The sequence below is a fragment of the Pogona vitticeps genome, chromosome 1, assembly GCF_051106095.1.
Source record: "Pogona vitticeps strain Pit_001003342236 chromosome 1, PviZW2.1, whole genome shotgun sequence".
Taxonomy (NCBI): domain Eukaryota; kingdom Metazoa; phylum Chordata; class Lepidosauria; order Squamata; family Agamidae; genus Pogona; species Pogona vitticeps.
In genome coordinates, this window is record NC_135783.1 from 324918161 (window position 1) to 324944880 (window position 26720).

The 26720-nt window shown below is 42.1% G+C and overlaps 1 protein-coding gene across 1 annotated transcript in view; it reads right to left on the reverse strand.

Annotated features, from left to right (window-relative positions):
* Positions 1 to 26065, reverse strand: part of STON2 (stonin 2) — an 88880-nt gene extending 62815 nt beyond the window's left edge. Inside the window, exons 1-4 of the mRNA XM_020777778.3 lie at positions 25868 to 26065; positions 10227 to 10417; positions 9193 to 9456; positions 6444 to 6641 (exon numbers count right to left, since the gene is read on the reverse strand). Of these exons, the coding sequence (XP_020633437.3) occupies positions 6444 to 6641; positions 9193 to 9456; positions 10227 to 10314 (550 nt within the window). The 5' untranslated portion in view covers positions 10315 to 10417; positions 25868 to 26065. The remainder of the gene's footprint in view (positions 1 to 6443; positions 6642 to 9192; positions 9457 to 10226; positions 10418 to 25867) is intronic.
* Between the last annotated feature and the right edge of the window lie 655 nt (positions 26066 to 26720).

Consider the following 26720-nt stretch of genomic DNA (forward strand, 5'->3'; position numbering starts at 1 on the left):
CTAAAAGCTTTGGTCGAAGTTCATATTGTAATCAATGGGGAAGACAGTTGAGGCTTCAGAAAAATTAGGCAGTGATGCTCTACCTTAAAAAGGAGCTGAAGCAAATGTCATTGTGAGGCACCACGCTAACCTTATCAAAAAAAGATGGTTTCTGAGACAAACAAGTTTTCTGTGCATAGCACTAATCAACACTGAATCAATATTTCAGCCCTGGTTTGGAGGCAGTGGCTTTAACCATTCAGTGGGAGTAGAAGATATGGCAAGAGCTAGAACTTTCTCATCTTTCTTGATTCTAACAAATTCCCCATCAACTGCCAGTACAGTTGGGAAGATTGGACAAAGTCTTCTGGGACATACCTCCTTCATACCTGGGCCATTATTAACTAGAGTATGTGACCAGATGAGCAAGACTTCCACCTCAAATGAGCATGGATAGTTGTGGGTTCCCAGGAAGGAGACCAGAATTTACCGCTATTCGCACCTGCATTGCACTGCACAGCCAAGTCTTTAAAAATCATTTCACTATGAAAGAAATCTATAGACATCCACTACAGTGGTGCCCTGCATGATGATAATCCGTCCCGTGAAAATCGCAGTTTAGCGAAATTGTCGTCATGCGAAGACCCTTTCCCCATTGGAATGCACTGAAACCCAATTTAATGCATTCCAATGGGGAAAATACCTCATCATCCAGCAAAGATTGCCCATAGAGAAGCCATTTTGCGAGCGCCGGTCAGCTGTAAAAATGGCTGCCCTGCAAAGCATGGGTCCGGAAAATACAGGGCAGCCATTTTGCGAAGCCGAAAAAATTGTCATCTTGCAAACAAACGGTTCGCGAAGCATTTACCTAATCAACGTCCAGCGAAAATCCCCCATTGGAATGACTGTTTTGCGAATCGCTATAGCAATCGCAAAAAGTCATCGTTATGCGGATTCGTCATTTAGCAGGGTCATCATTTAGTGAGGTACCACTGTATTTCACTACAGCTTTGTCTGTGGAGGTGGGTTCTTTCTTTTTTCTTTAGAACTAACTAAGAGCTAATTAAGGGCTTCTGACTGGGAGTTTCTGATGCAGAAATGAATTCTTCATAGCAAGTGCTCACCCCCCATCTCCAAATCTCAGGGGAGGGGAAGAAGCCACTCTCTTAGGAACTCCAGCAGCAGCAGCATGGAAAGGAAGAAGGCATGAATCATATCGGACCCAGTCTTGTGTCATCTGGACAGCAGGAAAAATATCTAAACAGCAAGTGCTAGAGCAGGTCCTTCCAAAGGAACAGTGATCTGTTCAGACAAGCTGTCATTTACAGTGAGAAAGACTTCCAATGCCTTGCCCTGTTCCTTAGCTCCTGTTTTCTCCTGCCCATTTTGGTCTTGCCAAAGGGGAGTTCCTTTGACAACAGCTCTGGTTTTGCTAGTGACCCTGGTACCTTTCCAGATTGTGAAGTCAGTTTAATGTTCCAGTTGTATCGAAGTAACTTTAGCTGGTTGACATTGGCTCACAAATATTTGGTTTCCTGCCTCTGTTGGTTACACAGCATAAACACTTCCCTTACTATGTCAGCATGCAGCCTGGATCTGATATACCTAGACCACAACATAAATTATAGAAGCACCCTATACTTAAGGAGTTACCGTCTGCATGACTGACCTGCAAGGAATTAATCTTGGGTCGCCTTCTAGCTAAAACAGGTATCCACATGTTTAATTTAAAATTTAAAACAGAGTTTGTTTTACAAGAGGCTTGCCTGTTGGGGAACATTCATCTAAATTTTAAATAAATGGCCGCCCAACAGTCAGCCTCAGAGAGCAAAACCAACTCTGCTCTTTTCATGCCTGTGAAGATATAATCTATGAGCCACATTAGAAAAGGACCACCTTCAAGAAGGTACAATCCCCAAAAGCAGGACAAGGTGGGGTAGACATGATTACGACTGAATAAAATATGGTGGCTTAAGGGATTTTTAAAGACTTAAAAACCAACCTCTTTTTTTTTAAATCAGAATTTTTTTTAAAAAAGGTACTCATAATTTGAGTACCATCAGCAACATTTTGCTGACACTACTGTAAGAGGGCTTCCTTCTCTCATAGTGGATAAACTAGCAGGTGCAAGCCTAACCCATATTAGACACATACATTACATACTTAGCAGTGCCGAAGAACACACTTTTAAATTGGACAAGCCCAATGCATTCTTCTCTACATCATGAATTGAGTAATGTGGATTCTGGGCTCCTACAATGAACTCAACCTGAGGAGCAATGTTTTGGGGAGAGAAAGAGAATAAGCAGTCTTTTAATGGCCATCTAGGAACAAACTGCTTAAAGAGAAACTGTCAATTTAGGTTTTCTCTAGCTATCTCCTCTCTTTTTATACAGAATCTACATCCAATTAGTTCCCTGTGTTTAGGAATAGTTAGGCCTAAAATTGATCTTGTAAACCTCTCATCATCATCTCTGAGCCACATTCTTCTGCTTCTTAGTGGTATAAGCTCCTCATCCGTTCCCATGCTTTTGATACAACCGCATTCAGCTATGAAGAAGGGGAGCCTCTTGTTCAGTGCGAGTGCCCCTCCCGACTCTCTGTGTGGTCCTGCCAGTTCTTGAGGAAAGGGCAGGATCGCTGCTTGATTATGATGACTGGAATTACCACCTCTGTGTCAGTGTGTGCCTGCACAATTGGCAACACACATCCTTCCAACAGCGAGAACACATGGGAAAGCAACAAGTAATAGCAGCCTGTGCCTCTGCTGAAACCTCACCAATTTGATCTCCAGCCACCTGAAAAACCACATCAGAAGAGAAAAAAAGCTTTACAGCCATGGATTTACTTTACTACAAGATAGTCCACCGTGATGCTCATTTAGGAATAAACTCTAAAAGATATTCTGAGATTCTTTGCGCTCGGAGTAGTGCAGTTTAATCCAGTCCTAGTTTGCTCTGAAACACGGCTTTTAACCAGTATAGGGTCAGAAATATAGAACACCCTTTCACTGTACGTGCTCACATGTTCTACCTACACCCCCCAATTGTCTGTCTGTCTGTCTGTCTGTCTGTCTGTCTGTCTGTCTGTCTGTACAGTCGTGCCTCGCTTTATGATTGCCCCGCATTACGACGAAACCACATTACGACGATCTTTTTGTGATCACAATTGCGATCGCAAAACGATGGTCTAAATGTGTTTATTTTCGCTTTGCAATGATCGGTTCCCTGCTTCGGGAACCGATTCTTCACAAAACTACAATTTTAAAACAGCTGATCGGCGGTTTCAAAATGGCCGTCGGGTAAACAAAATGGCTCCCCGCTGTTTTCTGGGACGGATTCCTCGCAAGACAGGCAGCGAAAACGTCTTCCCTATGGAGGATCTTCGCTAGACGATGAGTTTTGACCCCACTGGAATGCATTGAAGGGGTTTCAATGTGTTTCAATGGTTTTTTTCCCCACTTTACGATGTTTTCACTTAATGGCAATTTTCCTGGAACGGATTATCGCCGTTAAGTGAGGCACCACTGTATGTATGTATGTATGTATGTATGTATGTATGTATGTATGTATGTATGTATGTATGTATGTATGTATGTATGTATGTATGTATGTATGTATGTATGTATGTATGTATGTATGTATGTATGTATGCAAGTTATTTGAATACCACTCAAATTAGTGCAAAGCACTACTCAGTGCAGTTGACAACAATATACTAAACCCAATACATCTCCTCCATCAATCAAATCCCCAAGGAACCTAATCCAGTCAAACAGGCAGACACATTGATGGCTGACTGGTAAACCAGGCTCGCAAGTACTCCAGGGGTGTGGAAAGAACTTCTCTAAATGCTTCTTTGAAGAGACAGGTCTTTAACAGCTTACGGAAGGATGGGAAAAAAGGCAGGCAACTTTATTACAGTCAAAGACTGTAAGTCCAGAACAATATAAAATAAATACATACAATTGTAGTTTCGTAAAAGTAAGCAGAATTATAAATTTTCCATTAAAAATGTGATAAAACAACCCCTTCTTTCCAGGTAATAACATTATATATCATTAAAATAAATAAAACCTCAGCTGGTGTTATATTAAACATTATATTATCCATCTAAAATCGCAATCCAAACATCTGGTCACGAACAACTATGGCTGCAGCACAGGATTTGGCCACTTGTCTTGTAATATAAGAGGTATTGTCAGAGAGTAGCAACTGTACATCTCCTCTGATCTCCCGGGAGATTTACAGATAATAGGAAGTAAAAGCTCCATACGTACATCCCAATAGCAAGTACAATACAGGAGAACATGACCAACTGAATCGACTTTGTCGCTATTACAAGCGCAGAGACAATCTGATGGAGGTAAACCTCGAAATCTTCCTCCAGAACGTAATAACATTGAGCCTAGCTAGCGTAAAAGCCCTTGTGGCTTTAGATGAGATAGTACTGGCTAAATACGAGGAGGTGATAAAAGCAGATTTCTTAAGAAAGTTAGATTTCCTCAGCTGACCAATATGGTCCTGTAATTCTATATCCCAGACCCTTAACTTCACCGAGGCTGGGAAGGAAGGGGCCTCACAGATCTCCACAGGGAAGCTGTTCCAAATATGTGGGGCCATTACTGAGAAGACAAACACTTCAACATACAAATAGGTTATTTTTACATTGTCTAAGGGCTTAAATGAATATTGTATAGCTTGCAGTCGTTTGGTCAAATGTTCTTGTTCTCAAGCCAACATTTAGATCCCTCCATTTGAAGTAGAAGACTATGAATGCCCTTCAACATTTTTACAAAGAAGCCTGACCTAACTGAGTCCTGGTGCAGACTCAATGACTGAGCTGCTGCCCTTCACAAAGATTTTTGATTTTTCACCCTGCCTGACAGAGAGTCAAGAGTCAAGGATAACATGCCAAAGCCTGTAAACAATCAAAAACAAAAAACACAAACCCCAAACCAAAAGTACTGTGGCAGCTTTAAGATGAACAAATCTGTTTCTGTATAAACTCTCATGGTTTACAATCTATTTCGTCAACATGTGTATCTGATGAAGTGGACTATAATTTCACAAAAGTTCACATTCAGATACAATCAATCAATTTTAAACCTGCCACAATACATTAGGTTTTGTTTGCTCCTGCTGCTGCTGAAACAGGCTATAATAACTATCCCTCTGAAATCCTGTGTAAAAACATCCATTTATTTACAGAACACCTCAGTAGCCATTCAAACAACCTGCTTTATGTGGTTCATCCAGCAAAGCAGAAGGGAAAATGTCTTTGAAACTTCTTAAATATCATCTCAGTGCCCAGCTACTGCATACACATTTGCCACACAGCAATGGGACTGTCCCTGAAATCCATTGATGAGTACCTAGTCCTATAGCTTATAATTTAGTCAAAACAGTAAAAGAGAGCTGCTTTCTTACGTTTTAGCATGAACTTTCATGCTCTGTATCCCCCCATTCAAACCAAGGACTCCACTTTAGTTCTACATCACAACATTTGCCCACTCATATGCTGAAATATTTATTTTTAATGCTGCAATAAAGCTTAGTCCAATCTTTAAAAAAATACATTCCTGGGCTGAGTATCAACTGGAACATCTGCACAGCTTAAAGTAAGGGAGATTTTCATTTGGGAATGAAAGCAATGCAAACATGCTGGAGCAGCAGGGATGTTGCAGGTGCATTTGTAAGTGCTTTGTAGAGCATATGTCAAAAATAGACGAAGGGAAAAAGTTACTTTTGGAGACTAGAACTCCCTTACCAAGCATGACTACTAGTCAAAAAACTATTTTCACCATCTCTCATCAAAATACATATAGCCTCATGCATAGGGTTGCCAGATACACGGGTACTAAAAGGAGGACATAGAAAGACAAAAAGGAGGACAAAGGAGGACATATTGAATGTTTCATTTGAATCATTCCAGATTAAACCCACAATCAATACAATTTTATTACAATAGCTGCCAATAAATGTCTCTTAGTGAACCGACCAAGAAACAGTCATGTTAAAAATTAGAAAAAAATTCAATGGAGGCTTTTTTTCAAAATACCAGGGATGGGCGGGCAGGTGGGGGCAGGGAAAGCCAGGGGGAAGGGGGTCCTTCCACCTCTCCCCCTCCCATCCAAAATTATAATATAAAATATACAAAAGCCTGACATTTTAAGGGTTTTTATCTTTGCCTGCCTGACGGAGGACATTAGGTTAAAAAGGAGGACATGTCCTCCTTTTGCCTGACATCTGGCAACCCTACTCATGCATGGAATTATTTCATTCTTTAATAACTGGAGCAAGAAGTAAGAGAACTTCCAAGTTCTCTTCCTTCCTCTCCTTCTAAGATCTACCTCAGGATACTGCAATTTTAACAGGTTAATCTCAGATTCATCACACACTGAGATTCTGGGATTAACAACGAAACATGACCAGTGAAAATAGAAAATCATAGAAATTGCTCACCAGTTGAGTCTGCTACAGATGCTCTTCCACTGGTCAGGTCTTCAGTATTTATGGACCGAAGGTCAGTATAGGAAGGGGTGATACTTGGGCTGCTGGTGTTCTCTGAAGTCGTTGTCCAACTGCTGTCTGAGGTGAGTGGCCGTTTCTCAGAAGATCCAAAGGAGGGACAGGTCCAACAAAATTTTCTTGGAGAAGAGGCTTCATGAAGGAAAGGAAGGACGGAGGGAGGAAGATGTGGAAACAGTTTGTACAAAGGAGAGGAATCAGATGGCACAAAATATTAGCATTACATTTTCACTGTCCTAATAAAGTGTAACCCCCCCCCACTTCTTCTGCCCTTCCACCAAGAAGCAGAGGAAGTATTTAATTTGTCAATATCCTGCAGTGGCTCTCTTATGAAGCAACTTCATGATACTGGAAATTCCCACTAGAAGAAGTCTTGACGGCTTTAAGGCTCACCTTTGGTTTGTTTCCAGCAATCACACATCCTGGAAACAAACCAAAGCAGAGTTATCCTACCTGTACCAAAGAAGTATAAGTCCCTGAGAGGGGCTAGAAAGGTGCAGGTAAGACCACTCTAGGGGCGGTTGGCTTCACTTCAGCACAGTCATCATTTGATCACTGTCTTTAGAAGCAAATCAGCCCATCCCTGCAGTGCATCAAACAGTGTGCTAAATCCCATCTAGCCACCTCTTAACTTGCTCAAGACATTTCTTTCCAAATCTGTTTTGATCATACCACAGCCTTACTGAGCAACCATAGAAATAGCTCCAGTGTGCTCACTGGAGCTCCCAGATGAGTGGGTGTTGGTGTGCAGCTTATCTCTAGCTCATGACAGTAGTTCCAATTTCTTCTGAGTGTAGGATCACTTCAAGCTCTTTTCATTATCATTTTCTGCTTTCCTTCTTCCTCAACTGTATTATTCTCTTGCTCAATAATACTTTTTTACATTTTGAAAGCAAAATGAGCACCACACAAGACTTGCTCTATTGTGAACATGCATCCCCAAGGGTGCAAGATAAAAGTAGAAGCTATTTGAACAATTTAGAATCAGACAAAGCCCTTGAGATAACTGTGGGCTAGATGTCACAAATCACAATAGTCCTTTCTGAACTCTCATTTTTATGCCTCGCTGTGTTCCAGATGCAGTCAAAGCCAACTGTATATCTAATTGGCAACCTACTGACTTATGACCTTAGCAGAAGCATCAACCTAAACGGGCGGTTTAAGGCCCAGTTCTTAAGTGAAAACTTTAGTATAACATGTTTTCATGTGATCCTTATCCATGCCATGCTGGTAACATGTAATTAGAGTAACACATGCTCTGTTTGACTAACATAGCTATTTCCCATGCCTCTCCCAGGAGAGGTGGTTGTCGTTATTTAAAACTTTGAGTTGTCAATACCTGATTAATGAGATACAGTTTGGCTTGGTTTTAATTTTTTCTATGACCTTATTTAAAAGGGGATGTCCCTTGATTTTAGGCAAACACAGGAAACTTCAGAAAGTTTAAAAAAGCAAACTACTAACATTAAATCCTCAATCTGAATTGAGGATCTGAAGATTTGTTTTACCTATTTTATAGTCACAAAACCATAAACAGTTTTTTTAAAAAAAGTTAGATATGTGATTCAGGTCAAAACTTGCCCTTCAATTTCCAGAATACCCCACCAGCATGGCTTGTGGGAAAGGCAGAGTGGTGAAGAAATGGAGAAAATAAATTTAATTTTAGCAGCAGTGTCATTAATTAAGGACTGGCAGGGTGAAGAGAGACAGAAAATAGTAGAGAATTTTGGATGGGGAAGTAGTGACCAGGCATCTGGTCCATCAGCTGAGAAAACAAAAACAAAAAGTAGACTGGTGGCAATACACTCAAACTTGTTTCAAATCATTTTAATTTACCTGGACACTCTGCACATGACCTGAAAGCTGCCATTCTAGAGAAGAAAAATTACAGGACAAGAATCCAAAGAGACACTGCTGAGATAAAATATATACACATGTTTAAAACCCTTCTCAATGGACTTAGTATAAGCCAAGGTTTCTTAGGTCATTATAAAATACAAAATATTGTATTGTATTTGCTGCTGTAAACTACATTTCCTTACTATCTTACTATCTACTAAAGCCACCTCACAAGCCCTATTGTTGATTAGAGATACTCATTACCATCTTGTTGTTGCTTGTTATCTATAACAAGCAAGATTAATTTAAATACCAACCATTCTCCTTGCTTACAGAATGATGTTTCCTGGGAATATCAACAAGGGTTTTAAAGGCCATTGCCAGGTCAACAACTTGTACCCAATTACAACCTCTGGTTTGGGGCCATGTATAATGTATAAATATTTGCCATCTAATACCACTCTTAGGTCTGAGGAAGTGGACTTATCCACAAAAGCTCACATTAAAATGTGAGCTAGCCCTTAAGGTGCCACAACATTTTTGTCTTCTATATTTTGTCTGATATGCTAGCATAGATTAACATGGCCACGTCTTCTAAATCGTCAACAAAGGTTCGCTATCCTACTGCAGAAAACTACAGAAAGCCTAGTATGCCCAATACTAGATCAATGACCACAAAAGTCCCTAAACTCTGCCACTGAAGGAGAGATAAGGCAATAATTTCCCTTCCATTTTCCCTTGAAGACAATGAAACTGGGCATGTGTTTCATTACAGACTTTCTTTCAGTGTGCTGCATCCTCCCAACTCACTGCAATAAAACTTAGCAAAGGATAATATTCCAACCTGCCAGTGTGTGCTCAGGTGAAGTGCTGGTCCACGGGGTATCTTCAAACTGGACCCATGTGCTGAAGGGTGAAGATAAATCAGACTTTGGAGACAGATGGTTTTCAAGCAAAGTCACAGGTGCAGGTTCTGTAGCTGCTTTGTCCATAGCATCTCCCACACCGGCTTGCTCAGACGTCTGAAATTCTGCATCCAGGTTCTGCAGGCCTTCAGAGGAGGTTTCAGAAGAGGAAAGAAATCTCTCAAGTGGTTCCCCAGGATGGTCTGAAGTGAGGACAATATAAGAAGGAGTCGAGTACCATCACTCTCATAATTTGATTTAAAAAAAAATAACAAAAAAGCAACCCCAAAACCGCTTTTTCGTCCTTTGTTAACCGTTAAATCTGCTAAGCCACTGTGTGACCTTACTTGATTGGAACAATTTGTTTTGTAAAAAATGAGATTATTTCATGAAAAGGTGTTCATCTCCCTCACTCTCAGATGTTTTGTAACGCAGATAACAACTTACTCTGTGCAGTTTACAGAGCTTTCACTACTGTACACTGAGCATTTTCCTCATACACATCAATCACTGACATAGAGTACGTAATGTTGTGTAGTGCCACACTGCGAAGAGCAGGTGCTCATCACAATAGTTCCCATAACATTGCTCCTTTAAAAAGACACCAAAATTTGCTCCTTTACAAAGACACCAAATATTCCGATCCATATGAGGAAACCAGTTTCCACTATGTTTATCTCCATCAGGACTGGTCGTTTTGTAAATCTAATGGGTCTTAACCGCTCATTCCAGGTCATGCCACACCTAATACTGCATTGTTGCTTAAGAAAAGTCATGCCCCCCTTGGCCCTTTCCACTGTGAGAACTGCAGCTGAGCTCATTAAGAAACCAGAAAGCTTTTCTATGAGAATGAATAGAGTAGGATTTAAAATGTGAAATCTTGCAGCCTTTTGCAGGCTCTGGATAGGGCAAAGGGGTGCTTACTAATACACAAATATCAGACTTTTTCAATAGAGCAAAGGAATTTATTGACCTTGGGAGATGGTAGATAAATGCAGCCCATCATCAAACGACACCCACTCGGACTGCTGGGAAGTAATGAAATTGGCCAGCGAGGTCATGCTTGCTGTTGACAATCATTCATCTTCAAACCCCCAACAGACAGTGAGATCAGCAATGGGCAGGCAGCTCAATGGGCTGCAAAATTCTTGCGGTCATCTGAATCTATCAGAAAAAACAACAACAGAAGTTCAGAGACATATAATTTGATCACACAAAACTATTCTATAAAGCAATCATAATACATTAATCCAGTCCTCCGCAACGTGGCATCCTTCAGATCAGTTGAGTCACAGTGCTTACCTTCCATATGCAGCATTGGCCTTGGCCTTTGGGGGGGGGGGTAATGACAATTGTAACCCAACACTGATCATGCCAGCTGGAGGTTATGACAACAATAAGCAAAACAAATTAGGATCCCGAATTTGGTTAGAGCCCATTGACCTATGTTTTCACCCACTGCTTTGAATGACACAATCACCTAAATCTATGCCCAGATTATATTTTGTGTTGTCTATTAATTAATTCTTTGCCACTTACATTATTCTACCAACGGCCTCCTCTTTAGACCTTATACAGATGTTGCTTGCTATTAATGATGTACAGTATATAAAAGTATCTTGTCATTCCCTCTTCCCTTCTCCCATTCTTCCAATGAAGGCTAAAGTGATTTCATTTAATACATTGCAAGGTGGGTGGATGATGATTTAGATATCAGCTTTTCCCCCCTATGATGGGATAGACAAACTGTGGCTTGTTCCCAGTGCTTGGCTGCAACTCCTAGGATTCTTTACCACTTCCTATGCTGCCTTGGATTGATGGAAGCTACAGCCATGCATTGCTCACTCCTGCTCTATGAGCTTAAGGCAGTGTACGCACCTCTCCTCCTCAAATTAACTTTGTGAGATAGGTCAACAAACTCTACCCAGCTACAAGGACCAGTGATCACTGCACACAAACGACTAGCTAATGATACCCATCCATCACAGTGAAAGATCATCTCCCCCCCCTTATCACAACAATACACCCATAACAAAAAACACCCTGATCACCATAATCACCCAATATCCTGAAAAGGACAAAAACTTGATCCCACAGCTACACTCAACTATCCCACACACTACACCAGAACACAGACAGAATTCTAATTCCTATTCTCTGAAGATGCCGGCCACAGAGACTGGTGAAATGTTAAGAAGAAAAACCTTCAGAACACAGCCAAACAGTCCGAACAACCTACAACAACCATTAGAAACTATCAACTAAAAAACTAAAAATGATGTAATTAGAAATCTTAGTCTTTCACAATGAAAGCTTTGCATAAACAGCTCAGGGGGTTCCAGTCGTGTCAATACATATTTATTTTTTAAATAGTCCAAGCTTTCGATGGCAATATCTTGTGCCATCTTCATCAGGGAAGGCAAGATATCAACTAGCTTTGTTTTAGTTGATATTTTACCTTCCCTGACAAAGATGGTGTAGGATATTGCCATCGACAGCTTGGACTATTTAAACAGTAAACATGAAATGACACAACTGGAAACCGGTGAGCTGTTTATGCATAAAAATGATCTGTTTCCCATGGACACTCCCTAACTTTGTAATGTCCAGCCTGATGAAAAGTCCTGCAGAACTTCAAACTAGCACCTGTCTGTAAACATTTCAGTGGCCTAATAAAGATATATTCTACCCTCCTTTTTCCCATGTGTTTTAAACAGCAACAGTAAGATCCCTTGATCCAAATCAGGGCCATGGTGTGACTACAGAATGAAGATAAACTCTCTCCTCAGTCTGTGGTTTTAATGAGAACTTTCCTCGACTTCTATTGCTTGCTTTAAGAGGGAGGCTGCTATTAGCACTGTAACCCACAAATATGGATTGCAGGCTTACACTATGATCCCAAGTATGTTTAAGATGACATTTATGTGGGAAACTTATTGAAAGGACTATACAGCAGAGTAACGATACAGCGATGGTCGTTGTGGGTTTTCCAGGCTGTTTGGCCGTGTTCTTAAGGTTTTTCTTCCTAGCGTTTCACCAGTCTCGGCCTGTTCTGACTCCCGTCCTCTGAAGATGCCGGCCACAGAGACTGGCGAAACGTTAGGAAGAAAAACCTTAAGAACACGGCCAAACAGCCCGGAAAACTCACAGCAACCATTGGATCCCAGCCGTGAAAGCCTTCGAGAATACATTTAACAATACAACGTTTAGAACTCAGGCCTTTGACGAGCCATACTGGGTGTGTTTGCGAAATAAGCCTGGTATCTAAAATTTTAAAAATCATATTCTTTCAGCAACACTGTGTAGAAAATATGGCTATTACTAAGATGACTTCACAGCCTATGCAAAGGCAATTATGAGCACATAAAACCTGATAGATATGGTGTACATGAACGGTTTCACAGAAGAAACAAGGAGACAGGCTCAGAAAGGGAGGCACAGTCCCTGAGATAGCCTCGGGCTCAAGTCATTTAGAGTTTTATAGGTTAAAACCAGCACTTTGAACTGTGCCTGGATATGGAGCAGCCAGTGGAGCTGCTGTAACATGGGGGTTATGTGATCCCTGTAACCAGCAATCTGGCTGACATGTTTTAGACCCGCTGAAGTTTCCAAACATTTCCAAAGGCAGCCCAACATACAGTGTGTTACAGTAATACAATCAGGGTGCAACTAAGGTATGACCAGATCGGATCTCTCTAGGAACAGGTGTGGCTGGCACACTAATTTTAACTGTGCAAAGGCACTCCTGTCTATTGCCAAAACCTGGGCATCCAGGATCACAGACGAATCCAGGAGCATCCCCAAGCTGCACATCTGCATTTTCAGAGGGAGTGTAACTCTGTCCAACACAGACTGCATTCCTATTCCTTGATCTGCCTTTCGATTGACCAGGAACACTTGTCTAGATTAAGTTTCAGTTTATTTACAGTACTCTCATTTACAGTATTCCAGTCCATTACTGACATCAGACACGGATATAGAGATGAAATAGCTTCCTCGGATTTACATGGAAAGGAGAGAGAGACCGTTCCGTGTCATCCATGTACTGGTGACACCGAACCTCAAAAATCCAGACAATCTCTCCCAGCAATTTCATGTAGCGTAGCGGTAACTGTTTACTTTTAAAAGCAACTTTCCAAGTAATGGTATTTTCTGCACTGTATCTTCATAGACTGGACATATCTAAGTAGAAAAGATACAAAGATATGGAATGTTATTCTCTGTTTCTTCAGGGTTTTAAAGTCTTCTGAAGCTAAAAGAATGTTTACCTCTATTTGTATTTTAAGAGTTTCCACTGGAAAAGCTAGAACCTGCAAACAGCTAATTCCACTCATTGTATAGAATTCCACAAAGCTAATTTAGCCCAAAAAGGTCATAGTGGAAAAACAAACTGCTGACGCTAGGAAGAAGTCTCCAGATATTACTAGGAGTTCAGCCTCCATGGCCACTGATCAGGGGAAACTATAGTCCAACAACAGCTAGAGAGCCAGAGGCCACCTTCTGTGTCTTAACACAGCTCATGATCCTATGGTGGTCAGACTAGAGATTATGGGATTTAGGGCATCTGCTGCATGTTCAATGCCAGATTCTTCACCACCATTTGATATTCTGAAAATGGCAGAGAACGTGTGATTCCCCATAGCAGAGGTTAAACAAAAAGGCTCTTTTGTGGTTGGCAGATTCCATTTACAAAATTCAGAACTACGACTCAGATATTATATTCTGTCCAGACAGAAATATAAAAAGGTTTCGAATGCTGAGCAGAAGCAGCCCTCAACTTACGAACGGCCCAAGTTGTGAACGTTTCGGGTTACGAACCCGATCTCATCGCAAGTAGCAGACCCTACTTGTGAACGCAGATCGGTTACGAACCAAAAAGTCAGGGAGAAAGGGCGGGAAATTCAAATTTCCTGCCTTTCCTCCCTGCCTTTGGAGCTTTCCGACATCGGAGGAAGCCCTTTGAAACCTCTGAAGCCAAAAAGGCAGGGAGAAAGGGCGGGAAGTTCGAATTTCTTGCCCTTCCTCCCTGCCTATGGAGCTTTCAAAAGGCTTCCTCTGATGTTGGGGGAAAGTCCTTTGAAACCTCTAAAGGCACCGATTGCGGCGGCAGGGACCCCCAGGGAGGTCTCCCAGGGCTTGCATGCAAGCCCTGGGAGACCTCCCTGGGGGTCCCGGCCACTGCGATCCATGCCTTCAGAGGTTTCAAAGGGCTTTCCCCCAACATCAGAGGAAGCCTTTTGAAAGCTCCATAGGCAGGGAGGAAGGGCAAGAAATTTGAACTTCCCGCCCTTTCTCCCTGCCTTTTTGGCTTCGGAGCCACCGAAGCTCACCCAGCGCTGGGAGGCTAGAGCTGGCCGGGTGCTTGGCCGCTCGCCCCCGGCCGCGTGGAGGCAGCAGAACACTGGCAGGCTTCGGACTGGTAAGTCCTTTTTAAAAAACTTGTTCTGGGTGGGTTTTGGAGGGTGGGTTTGGACTGGGTGGGTTATGTTTCTGTGGGTTTTTTTTTTGTCCCAACGCAGGACTTGCTCTGTTTATTTTTATTTTGGTATATTTTTGAAATGCTGGAACGGATTAATTCCATTCCCAAGCATTTCAATGGGAAATGGCACTTCGACATACGAACTTTTTGAGGTACGAACGTCCTTCCAGAATGGATTCAGTTTGTAAGTCAAGGGCCCACTGTACAGGCGATAAGGGAATAGAGCTAATATTAAAGAAATAAGTTGCTGAATATTTTTCATACTAAGGGATGCTTGAGAAGAAGGTAATTGTTATCAGGAAATAAATGGCACAGCTCTGTTGTCTCACTTCTTAAATATTGCCTAACAACCACCACTTCACTTGCAAAAAGGAAAGAGCTCATCCTGCTTGTTCAAACCTCCTGCTGTTAAATTCCAATTCTAATTCCACTGTTGTGCAGGTTGCTGGAGAAACTCGGCACATACCGAAAGAAGTTCTTGTTTGGCCGTCTCACAATCAGTTTCAAAATATTCATCTAGCAAGCATGTACCTAGAATTCAAACTGATGTCCAGATACCACCATCAAATCAGTGGTCACCTCATCTTCTGCTCTGTCAAAGGTTCAAATTCAGTATTAAGTCACATCTAGAATAGGCCCACTGAATCACTGGAGATTTGGTGAATCAGCTCCTGTATAAGTTCAATTAATTCAATGGGTCTACTATAATGGCAAGTTACTACTGGATTTCAGCCAGCATCTCTTGCATAGTACATTAGGACACATTGTAAATACAGTATATTTCTTTCTTTAGAAAAGAGAAAGCTCTCCAGATACAGTATGGTAAATGACAGAAATAAGGCTGCCATTTAATAGATGTATAGAGGCAAAAATTCAACAGGTGCCATTGCCCCAAGCCTAAAACATACCCGTGGAGAAATATTCCAGCTTGTTCAAACCTCTCTATTGGTGTAAGAAATCCACACGTATCCTTGATACAGTGGTGCCTCGACTTACAAACACCCCTACTTACAAACATTTTGACTTACGAACAGCTCCGTTTGCAAAATTTTGCTTTGACTTGCGAATGGAGCTTTGACTTACGAATGAAAAAAATGCAGGGAAAGCAAGGAAAGCGCAAAATTTAAACTATCAGTTAACCGTTGGCCAGTGAAGAGACTGCTTGTCTCCTACCTCACTCGCTCCAGCGGTTAGAGAGGATACTGAGAGAGATTTCAGACTGCCTACTGCCTGGTACAGACTGTATTTTTTTGTTTTTTGCTTTTTTTTGAGTTTCTTTTTTAAAACAGAGAGACTGCCTGTTCTGGGTGAGTACACTGTATTTACTGTACAGGGGTTTTACAGGTTGGGTTTGGGATAGATGGGGCGGTTATGTTTCTGTGCTCTAATGGGTCTTGCAGACCCTTTTTCTTTATGTGCTGAGTCTGTTTGCTGGAACAATAGTTGCTGGATTCTGTGGCTCCTAGGGTTTGTGTACTGTGGCATTTTAGTCTTTTGGATTTAAAATCAGAAAACATTTTGCAAAGGTCTGTGCTAGCTGCTGGGCTCTAAAATGGAGTTTAAACTCAAGTCTCCACCCCCCAATTGTCTTCTCTCTGTCTGTCTTAAAAGCACAAAACTTTGCCTGAGGGGTGTGTGTGCCCCAGTGATGACCTTCTTTCTTTCCTCTTTTCCCCATTGTTCCCTCCCTCCCTCCCTCCTTTCCTCCCTTTTTTAAAACCTGAGTTTAGTTTTAAAAAAATTCTCCCCCTAGTAGTAGGGGACAGATTAACTGGCTTTGCATTCGTTCCATTGGGAACAAATGCTTCGATTTAAGAATGGTGCCTCAACATAAGAACAAAAAAGAGCCAGAATGGATTAATCGGTTTTCAATGCATCCCTATGGGAAATGCTGATTCAATTTACGAACACCATTCCAATAAGGATTAAGTTCGTAAGTCGAGGCACCACTGTATCTGTACAGGGACCCTTATCCTGCTTTTGACATAGAAAGTCAGCAACCATTATGAGCAAGGAGATTTCTTGAACATGAGCCATGGCATTGAAAACAGCTTATGGGACTGAGATACAATGAACCTTGGGCTAAAAGGAAGTCATCCTGGCAATGTTCCACTGTGTCAGTTCTACCCCACGATGTTCTTTATCTTTATACAAATTCCTTGTTTTCAGCAGCAAAGAATTTGGCAAGTTTTATTCACCACTGTCAAGCCTGAGTAAGCCAGCGTTACTCTATCCTGCCATTAAAGCTTCACACTGCTGTAAAATGTAAGTACGTATAAAAAAAAGGTCCACAACTCTGTCAAAATACAATGCTTTAAATAAACAGGCTAGTTATAGTGACCGCCATACAAGACATCTGAGGTCATGAATGGTGTGTATTTTTTTTTCCTTCTGCCCTTGAGACAGGGAGGAATAGCTTGACCTTAATGTTTTGCTGTTTCTTTCCCACCTGACCAATTTGGACTGTTATTCTGCTTTACTTAAATAGCTGTAACATGAGTAATTTTCGAACAGAACACTGCTTGATCTCCACCAAACCCAAGTGAGACAGTCCAGGAGGAACTCTAAAGAGAGAAAGGACTTGAAGAAGCAAAACACATTATCTAGGGTTTGACACACTTGGCCCAGAAGAAAGCTCCTCACCACCTCCTTTTCTTTTCATGTCTTGGAAAACCCCCAAAGGAAGACAGGAAGATGGGCTACTGGAGACGGGCAACCTTGCCCCCTCCCCTTTCACAACCATAAAACATTCACTGTATACAGAAACCTCTCCCAACCAACACATTTAATCAGTGCTGTAAAGTTTTGTGAAAAACTGATGCACAATTAAGCAAGTTTATTTTTTTTACTGCTGAATTCTTCTCAGAGTATCTAAGTAATTCATTTTAATTATGTTTCTTGTAATCAATTCCTTTTTTCAATAATTAATATACATTATGATTGTAACATAACAACCAACCACTTTTAGCCCTTTGCAGTGTAACAATAACTTCTGGGTATGTATTAAGTGCTGTCAAGTCAATTCCAACTTATGACAACTCTAATAGGGCTTTCCAAGGCATATTAGGGATCTAGGGAGTGGTTCTACCATTGCATTAGTTTATCTGGCTGAACTGAGATTTGAACCCTAGTTTCCTGAGTTATAGTCCCATACTCTATCTACTCTACTATACTGGCTCTCGTAACTGCTATAGTTAGTTTTATTTTTAAGAAATATCTGGCCACACAACTTGAGATGTGTTTTATATTATATGTCTGCAGCTTGTAACATTCCGACATTTTAAAGAAAAGTAACGAAAGCCACTTTTTGTTACTTTTGAATAACAAGAATAGAAAAAGTTACTTTCGATATTATAGGTATAAGAGCAAATATTTTTGGAACTGGCACCTTATTCCACACTACTTTCATCTTGAAGCTAGCTATAATTTTGACTGGTAGATATGTATGACTTAATGCCTCAATAAGAACTAGCTACTTCATTCTACACAATAAAAAAAGCTCTTTGTTCCTGAAATAGTTTAATGGAGCAGCACCTAACCACAAAACTGACTCATATGAGCCAAACCCATAATGACCCTGTGAATCACCCGACCAAGAGAGTAGCGCACACAGCAGAGGGTGACAGATTAACTTCTTCTTAAAGGATAGTTCTTCTTTTGCAAATGCTGGGATTCAACCTAGTCCAGGGCTCTTTACAAGAGGAAGAATACTACCTTTAAGCTTTTACAAAGATAGAAAGACGTTTTGATGCATGATGTAGAAAGTTCAAATTGTGTTCTCCCTAGACCTTGGGAAACTATGTTTTGAATTACAGCTCTGAAAATTCCACAGGTAGCACAGGTGGTGGCCACAGCATGCTTTTTAAATAGCAGATTACAATAAATCTTTATGTTAAAAAAATATTTTAAAATAACACCACAGCAGCAGCGGCTGATGCCTGTAAGGTTGCCAGTGCGAGTGCAGCCACTTGTTCAGTATTACTGATAGAAAAAAAAATTAAAACAGATCAGACTGCAAGCTTTCCTTGAAGCCCAACACTCATGCATGGAAAGACAGACAGACAGACGTGTGCGCACGGGGGGGGGGTGTTAGAGAAGAAAAGGGAGCCACAGAACTGGCAGTCAGGGCTGGCCTGAGGAAAGGCACACCAGCGAGTGGTAAAGATAAATGAACCCTAGAAACTGACAAAATTGGGTAGCTTCTAGACTTGTGAAGGAGCCTGTGCTTTCCCTCACCTCTCTGCTGGCTCTCTTTTCAAACTGGACTGCAAGGTTTTCCTGCAGCCTGAAACCTGTGAACCTGGCATCCATTACTTAACAAACCCCACAGACAGAATTTATGCCAACAGAGGCATTCACATATGCCCAAATGATTCCAAATTAATGATTTAAAATAAATTACCCTCCGGCAGCCAAATAAAATGTCTCACTTTCCAACTGAAATCCACACTTTCCCTGTGCATCATGTAGCCAGAATTTTTAAAGCTGATTTCAGACCTGCTAAATCTGTTTCAAAACCATTTTTTTCCACATGTGCAGTTCCAAGATTATTTTCCACAAAGCTCATAATGCAATGTTGCTCACATCCTGCCCTTGGACATCTCTTGTATGGATCTTCCTGTAGAATTTATTTAATACCGGAAGTTCTGTTTCAGTTCTTCAAAACAGACCTGCATTTTTGTCTCCGGTGCCACTGCTAAAGTTCTAGAATGCCATCCCTATTGGTACCAATTGAAGATATAGATCATATACAGTGGGGTCTCCACTTAAGAACGTCCCTACTTAAGAACAATTCAACTTAAGAACAGCTCCATTTGCTAAATTTTGCTTCTACTTGAGAACAGAAATCCAAGATAAGAACAGAAAAAAAAAACCTTTCCTGCTCTTTTTTTAACCTTAGGTCATCTTAGGTTAAAAAAAATTTCTCCCCCTAGTGGTAGAGTACGTATTAATCCTATGGGAACTAATGCTTCAATGTACGAACGCAACTCTACATAACAAAAAAACAGCCAGAACGAATTAATTGGTTTTCAGTCCATTCCTATGGGAAATTTTGCTTCAACTTAAGAATGTTTCAACTTAAGAACACCATTCCAAAACGGATTAAGTTCTTAAGTAGAGGTTCCACTGTAGTTTCTATGGACGGAAAAGAGCAGATACGGATTAAATGGTTTTCAATGCATTCCTATGGGAAATGCAGATTCAACATAAGAACTTTTCAACTTGAGAACCACCTTCCAATACGGATTAAGTTCTTAAGTAGAGACCCCACTGTAGATCTTGAGAGAGGGAGGGAGGGAGAATCTTAACCAGTAATCTGTTCTGTTTGCCCATTTTTAATGATAATATTTTGTCACACAGTTGGATAATGATCCTGATTATTTTCATCTGCATATGCTTATTTAATTTGGCCCACAAGTGGAAAGGGGAAAAAAAAAGGAAATTGAATTTCCACACACACCCAGCAAAAAAACAAACACAAGCACAGACAAAAAGACAGAGGGGAGAAATATATTAACAATAGGATAATTGAGTTGGAAAGGGCTTATAAGGCCACTGAGTCCAACCTCCTGCTCAATGCAGAAATCCAAATCAAAGCAGAATTAAGAATTAAGAAGAATTCATTGCCTGCTTTGCCAATATGGAGCCTACAATAAAGGAGTAGTGGTACCCCCAAGAAATACTCCCAGGTGGCCACTTGGAGCAATGATTTAAGGGCACGTCTGCTGACTTTGTGCAACTTCATACAGTATTTGTTTGCTGCTATTTCTCACAATGCCATGGAATCTGTTTAGATTTCTTACAATCTAATTTTCCTTTGTTGGCTGAGAAACCAAATCTCACAGCACCCATGTAGTTTACAAAGGCCAATAATGTAACTGCAACATCGCACTGATAACTGAAGAACAGCCACATGCTTGCTACTTAAAGCGTTTTCCCACCTTTATTCAGGTTTAAAATAATGAAACATTAACTAGATCATATTTTTGTAGGCAGTACAAGAAGCTGCTGACAGCTCAGGGCTCGCTGTCATAACAGCAGCACTAGAATGAGAAAGAGGAGACTGAAAGGCAGATGTCCCTAATGATACGCACACTCTGGTCTGAAAAAGCTTGGGTACATTGTATGCATTGGCAATATGGCTCCTTGTTGTGTTGCCATGGGAGTCCCTGGCTACCAGCATTGACTAACAGTTTCTTGACTTCTGTAGCACTATTCTGTGCATGTTTACTGACAGTTCACTGTGTTTAGAACTATTGTAGAGCAGTGGTTCCCAACCTTGGGTAACCCATGTACTCTTGAACTGCAGTTCCCAGAACAGCTGGTGGTGAAGGCATCTGGGAACTGTAGTTGGAACCACTCCAAAGGGTTTGAAAAGCACAAAGCAAATGAGAGGACTGAAAATGGATTACATAATGGCAAACTACATTCCCCTGCAAAACAGTCCCATCTGAGATGCAGCAGTAAATTCTACTGACTGGACCATTTCAAATAATACTCAGTTACCCAGGGACTGAACTTGGACATTACTACCACTTGAGTCTCTATGGTTAACACTAATGTTTCATTACTGAAGTGTGCTAAGTGTTTTCCTCTTACATAATCATGGCAAATGCAAAAAAGGTGTACGTGTTTTTTGTAGCTGTCTACATTTTGCAAATTTATAGCTGGTTTGCTGAGGTTTTTTAAAAGTTACCTTTCCATGCTGAATGCATGTGTGTACACAAACGTACACACAAGTATATTTTATTAGAATAGGCATAATTATGCAAAGTCTTCAAAACATAAAAAAAAGCATGCTGGATCAGATCAAACTAACCCAGCAGTCTCCTCCTGCATTGGCCAGCTGAACGCTTACATGAACCCCACCAGCTGGCCTTGAATGCAACAGCACTCCCCACCCATGTTGCTCAGCAACTGCGCAAGGCATAATGCCTCCACTAGTGGAGATATGTGCTTGCTAGTGTGCTTTAAACCTAGTGCTGAACAACACAGCACAGACATTAGATGCATGCTACAAAACAGAAGTGGGTCACAGGCCCAGGAATGAGACGTTTTCTACCCCTAATTCATTCATGATCTTGGCAGATCAACACATAACCACCCCCTTGGAGAAAACTGTTGCTTGTTACCTTGCTCAGCAAGAGAATATGCTAGGTTGTGATATAAGCTCTATTTACCATACAAGGAACTCCATATGCTTAGCTGGTGACATCAAGGACTACACATATTCAGATAGAAAGGTTAAAAGCCGCAAGCTGCCATTAAATTCTAAACCAGCGATATTAGGAAGCCAGCGGGGGGGGGGGATAGATGTCATAAATTCAAAATGTGTGGTTGCACTAGAAGCCACCTACACTAATGATTTGGCTTTCTCCTTTCAAATAGCAATGTTCTTGGTGTTCTCCTAATGAGTCGCTCTTTCATTTAACTTCAACTCAGGCAGAACTACTTTCTTAACATATGGCCCCAGCATCTTTTATTTCACAAGCCAGAAAACGGAGATGGAGTAGTAAACAGGAAAGAGAAATTAAGTCGTCCCACACTCAATGACTGTCTGCAATGTAACACAGCACACCCACTGATGGCAGCTTGGGTGACTGGTGCTACTTTATACATAGATACAAGCAAAACTCTATTCCACAAAGGCTGCATTTTCGCTGAAAGGAGCACCTCACATGGCACGACCTGTCCACAGGCGGAGGAGGAGGAGGAGAGAGAGTCTTTGAGTCTGTTAAGAGGAAAAACTAGCTCACAGTGATATAATCAATAGGTTTCTACCCGATGTTAGTCTAGAGTTCTCTCTCAACTAGGTAGGAATGGAAAAACAAGCAAAGGCAGTGGCTCCTGTTTATGGCAATCCAAAACTCTCAGGTGGTAACAGATTACCACATACCTTCACCTGATATGCAGCAAAATAGCCTCTCTGTTCCTTGGCGTGCTGACACAAATGACCAAGCTAACACAGCAGGAAAATTACTTGGAAAACTACTAACACTTGCAGCCAACAAGGCAGCTTCTGGAGGTGGGGGAAGAACTGCATTTTTTTCAATATTGCCATTTTGATTGAGGACTACAACCAAAATTGAATGCATTACGTACATACAGAACCACCACATTAAATACAGTGATGTCTCTATCTTGTTTGGGCTCCACACGCTTGATGATGGTGCAGTCGCTACTCTTTCCATGTGCCTTTTTTTCCTCGAGGACTTTCATGTTTGAAAGTGATTTTTGTGCATCTGCCTGTCTTGTGCATAAGCTTCCAGGAACTGATCGGCCCAAGAAGGCTGCCATCTGGGGTGGGCTAAGGAGAGCTGCATTGAGAGTCTAGGGGAAGGTGTCGCCTAGCAACAAGAAAGGGAGGGCCGGCAGGCAGGCTGTCTTTGGGTGGGGAGGGGGAGCTAGGAGAGCAAGGAGCCAACCTGCACATCAAGGAGGAGGAGAACGGGCATTCCCAAGAAAGAGTAAATAGGGCGTGTGAATAATTTAGGTGCACAGATGCAACATCAGAAATGAATTTTGTAACCTGAACAGAACTGAATTGCCTCCCACTCAAGTTTGGAAGATGATAACCACACAACCTTGGTACCTGCTGAGTTTGCTGTCTAGATACTGCTAAGTATGGACAAGAAACCCTTTCAATGGTTCTCCTTTCTCTTTAAGTCAGACATGAACTGGACAGCCTGTCTAACTGAGGACACCTGTAAAAGGAGAACTGCACCCTAGCAGGGACATGGTGGCGCTGCGGGCTAAACCGCAGAAGCCTGTGCTGCAAGGTCAGAAGACCAGCAGTTGTAAGATTGACTCCACGCGATGGAGTGAGCCCCCATCGCTTGTCCCAGTTCCTGCCAACCTAGCATTTCGAAAGCATGCAAAATGCAAAAATGCGAGTAGATAAATAGGTACCACCTCGGTGGGAAGGTAAACGGCGTTCCGTGTCTAGTCGCGCTGGCCACATGACCACAGAGGATTGTCTTTGGCCAAACGCTAGCTCTGTGGGTGGGTTGGACGGACGGACGGACGGACGCACACACACAGCTGTGGATAGGCCCTCAAATGCCACGGAATTTGTCTTTCCCTGTTTCCCCTGAATTCCTTCCACCCAGCTTTCCTTAAAGGGCCAGCAATATAGTTACAAGTCAACTAAGTGGAAGATCTAAATAAATGGTTCCCCAAACTTGGGGCCCCAGATGTTTTCAGACTACAATTTCCAAAAGCCCTGACCACTGGCTGTACTGACTAGGCCTTCTGGGAGTTGTAGTCCAAGAACATCTCAGCTCTCAAGCATGAGAACTACTCTTAAATTAACAGAAACTGAAGGCACATTGAACTACTTTTCACACAGGCATGCTTGTTACTTTTTCAATACCAGGTTTGCATTCATCTTCACAAGCAGACGTGTGTTCCTTTCGGTTGTAAGAGGTAACATGAGAAATGGTCCATGATATGTTGTTTCCAGAAACAAACAACCCATATATCACACTTCTTCTCATTAATATAGGGCACAGTACCTGTCCATCTCATCAAAGGACTCTTTGTGAAACCTTATGATTAAGAGATATGCAACAGACTGAATGGCACTGGATTGCCCTACCATTAGACAGTGAGAGGATTGGTTATTTAAATTAATTGTACTGAATTTTTGCTGCAAGGAAGAGGGGGAAAAAGGTGCTTGTACAAAAAATATGTATCTGAAGATGGGTTTTGAAAATGGTGCACCTTGACTTTTCCTGATGGGAACAGACAAATGTTATTAAGCAAATCTGTCTCTAGCTTTTCTTAAAGGCACCTCTACATCAGTCCAGGCATCAACTATTTTCATTCTTTTTCCTTATACACACTGCATCTCATGCACACAGTTTGTTTGCACCACAGCTCCACAGTCTGCCTACCAGCTTTGTTTCTGAAGCTCACAGCCAAACACAACTGAGACAAATTAGAAATTGCTTTGTTGTTTTCTAACCTCAAGAGCACAACTTAAAATATGAATATGCATGTGGCCTTGCCCTGTCGGGTTAAATACAGAAGTAAAAAGCAGCAGGTGTACTGAGAAGCAGAGGGTAGCAATTTCAACACATTATTGATTTGAGCTGAACCCCTTCTTTTGCATTTAATTGTTTTCTAAGAAGATAGCAAATTGAAGAAAAAGGAAGACGCCCAAGGACTGAAGGCATGGGGGAGTGCCTGCCAGAACGTTTGGTAGAAATTACAATTTCCCCTTTAAGAAGGTGTTTGAACATGCTCAGTACAGTTCCGGGGAAAGAGTGCTTGACAGTAGCTTATTTTGGAATGTAATGTAAAGCTTGCACCTTACAAGCACTTAGCTTTGCGCAAATCAATCGAGGCATTTATTGCTGGACAGAGATGGGGAGGATGGTACAGGGAAGTAAGAAAAATCTGGGTGGGGGATAAAAACATGCGATCACCAGACGGGTGAGCCCGGTTTTCAGGGATAGCACTTGAAAACCACACACAGTACACACACTCAGCCCAGTCAACACTCGCATACTCTACACAAAAGCACTCTTCTTGTGCTGGCTGGGGGGAGGGGAAGGCGACCGCTGATCTCCTTCCACTCGCCCTAGTTTACCCCCTTCGACCAATATTCAGATTACTAGGAAAACATGCTTTAAAAACAAAGCAAGCTTGTGTGTATTTCTCTCTCGCTCTCTGTGCCTGTGTAACGTGCGAACTGGGCCAAAGAGCACGATCTCTGTACCCCGATGCCCCTTTCTTCACCCCTACCCTTTGCCTAGCCGGCGGCAAGCCAAGTTGGTGGAAGGGCTGGTAGGATCTGGTCTTTGTTCCGCGGAAAGGCGGCTTTCCTCCATGCTTTTTGCCCCAGACGGGGCAAACCACGGTCCATTTCTCCGATCACTTGTGTAGCACTTCCAGCCAGCTTAACCCCGTAAGAGAACACACACACACACATATATAGAGATGCTGTTGTTGTGTGTATATATACATATATACACCTACAACAGCACACCTCCTGAACGGATTTGCAGGAAGGAACGAAAACGGCGTTACCCCACCACCCCCAACCACCGTTCCACGGCTGCCTCCCTCGCTTTGCACCTGCTTCGTTCGGCGTGTGGACTAGAAACGTGGGTGAGCAGAGATCCGTTTACCTGGGAAGGACCACCTGAGCCTCTCGCGCGCGCGACCTCAAAGCAAGCGGGCGCGGCCAGTAGTGGCAAGGAAGGAAGCAAGCCCTGAAACTCCGTTAGGAACGGCAGGAAATTTGAGCAGCCGAGGCAGAAGCATCCGAAGGAGCCACTCGCCCTCCAGCCTCTTCACGCGCATCTCTGTTGGGCGGTGGCCTGTGCCGGAGGAGAGCTGAAGGAAATCGGGATTGGCTGGAAAGGAAAGAGGGTGTGGCAGAGAAGAGGAGGGTGGCTCCTCCCTTGTTCCCGCCCACCCTGCCGCTCCTATATATTCTGTGGGATGCTGGAAGGGCTGACCTAATAATTGATATCATTGGGGCTGGGATTGTGGGCTTGACTTCTAAGGGTCGCCCCCCCCCCTCAGAGTTCTTTAAAATAGGCAGGCACAACCCATCGCCCTCCATGTACCAGATCCTCAAGGTACACAACACTTCAAAGCACAATAAGCCTGTCAATAGAGATTTTGTGTACTTTGGGTCAATCATCCACCCAAATGGAGACTGCAGGGGAGAAATCAGAAGACAACTGAAACTTGGAAGAAGAGCAGCAATGATGGCATTAGGAAAAAAAATCATCAAGCGTAAGGATGTGGGGATCAAGACCAAGATCATTCACATTCATGTATTTCCTATCACCCTTTTATGGATGTGAAAGCTGGACAGTTAAGAAAACTGTCAGGGGAAAAATGGTTTGTTTAAAATGTGGTGCTGGAGGAGAGCTCGGTGAATACCCTGGAATGCGAGAAAGATGAACAAGTGGATCCTAGTTCAAATTAAGCCTTTGCTATCTCTGGAGGCAAAAATGTTGAAACTGAGGT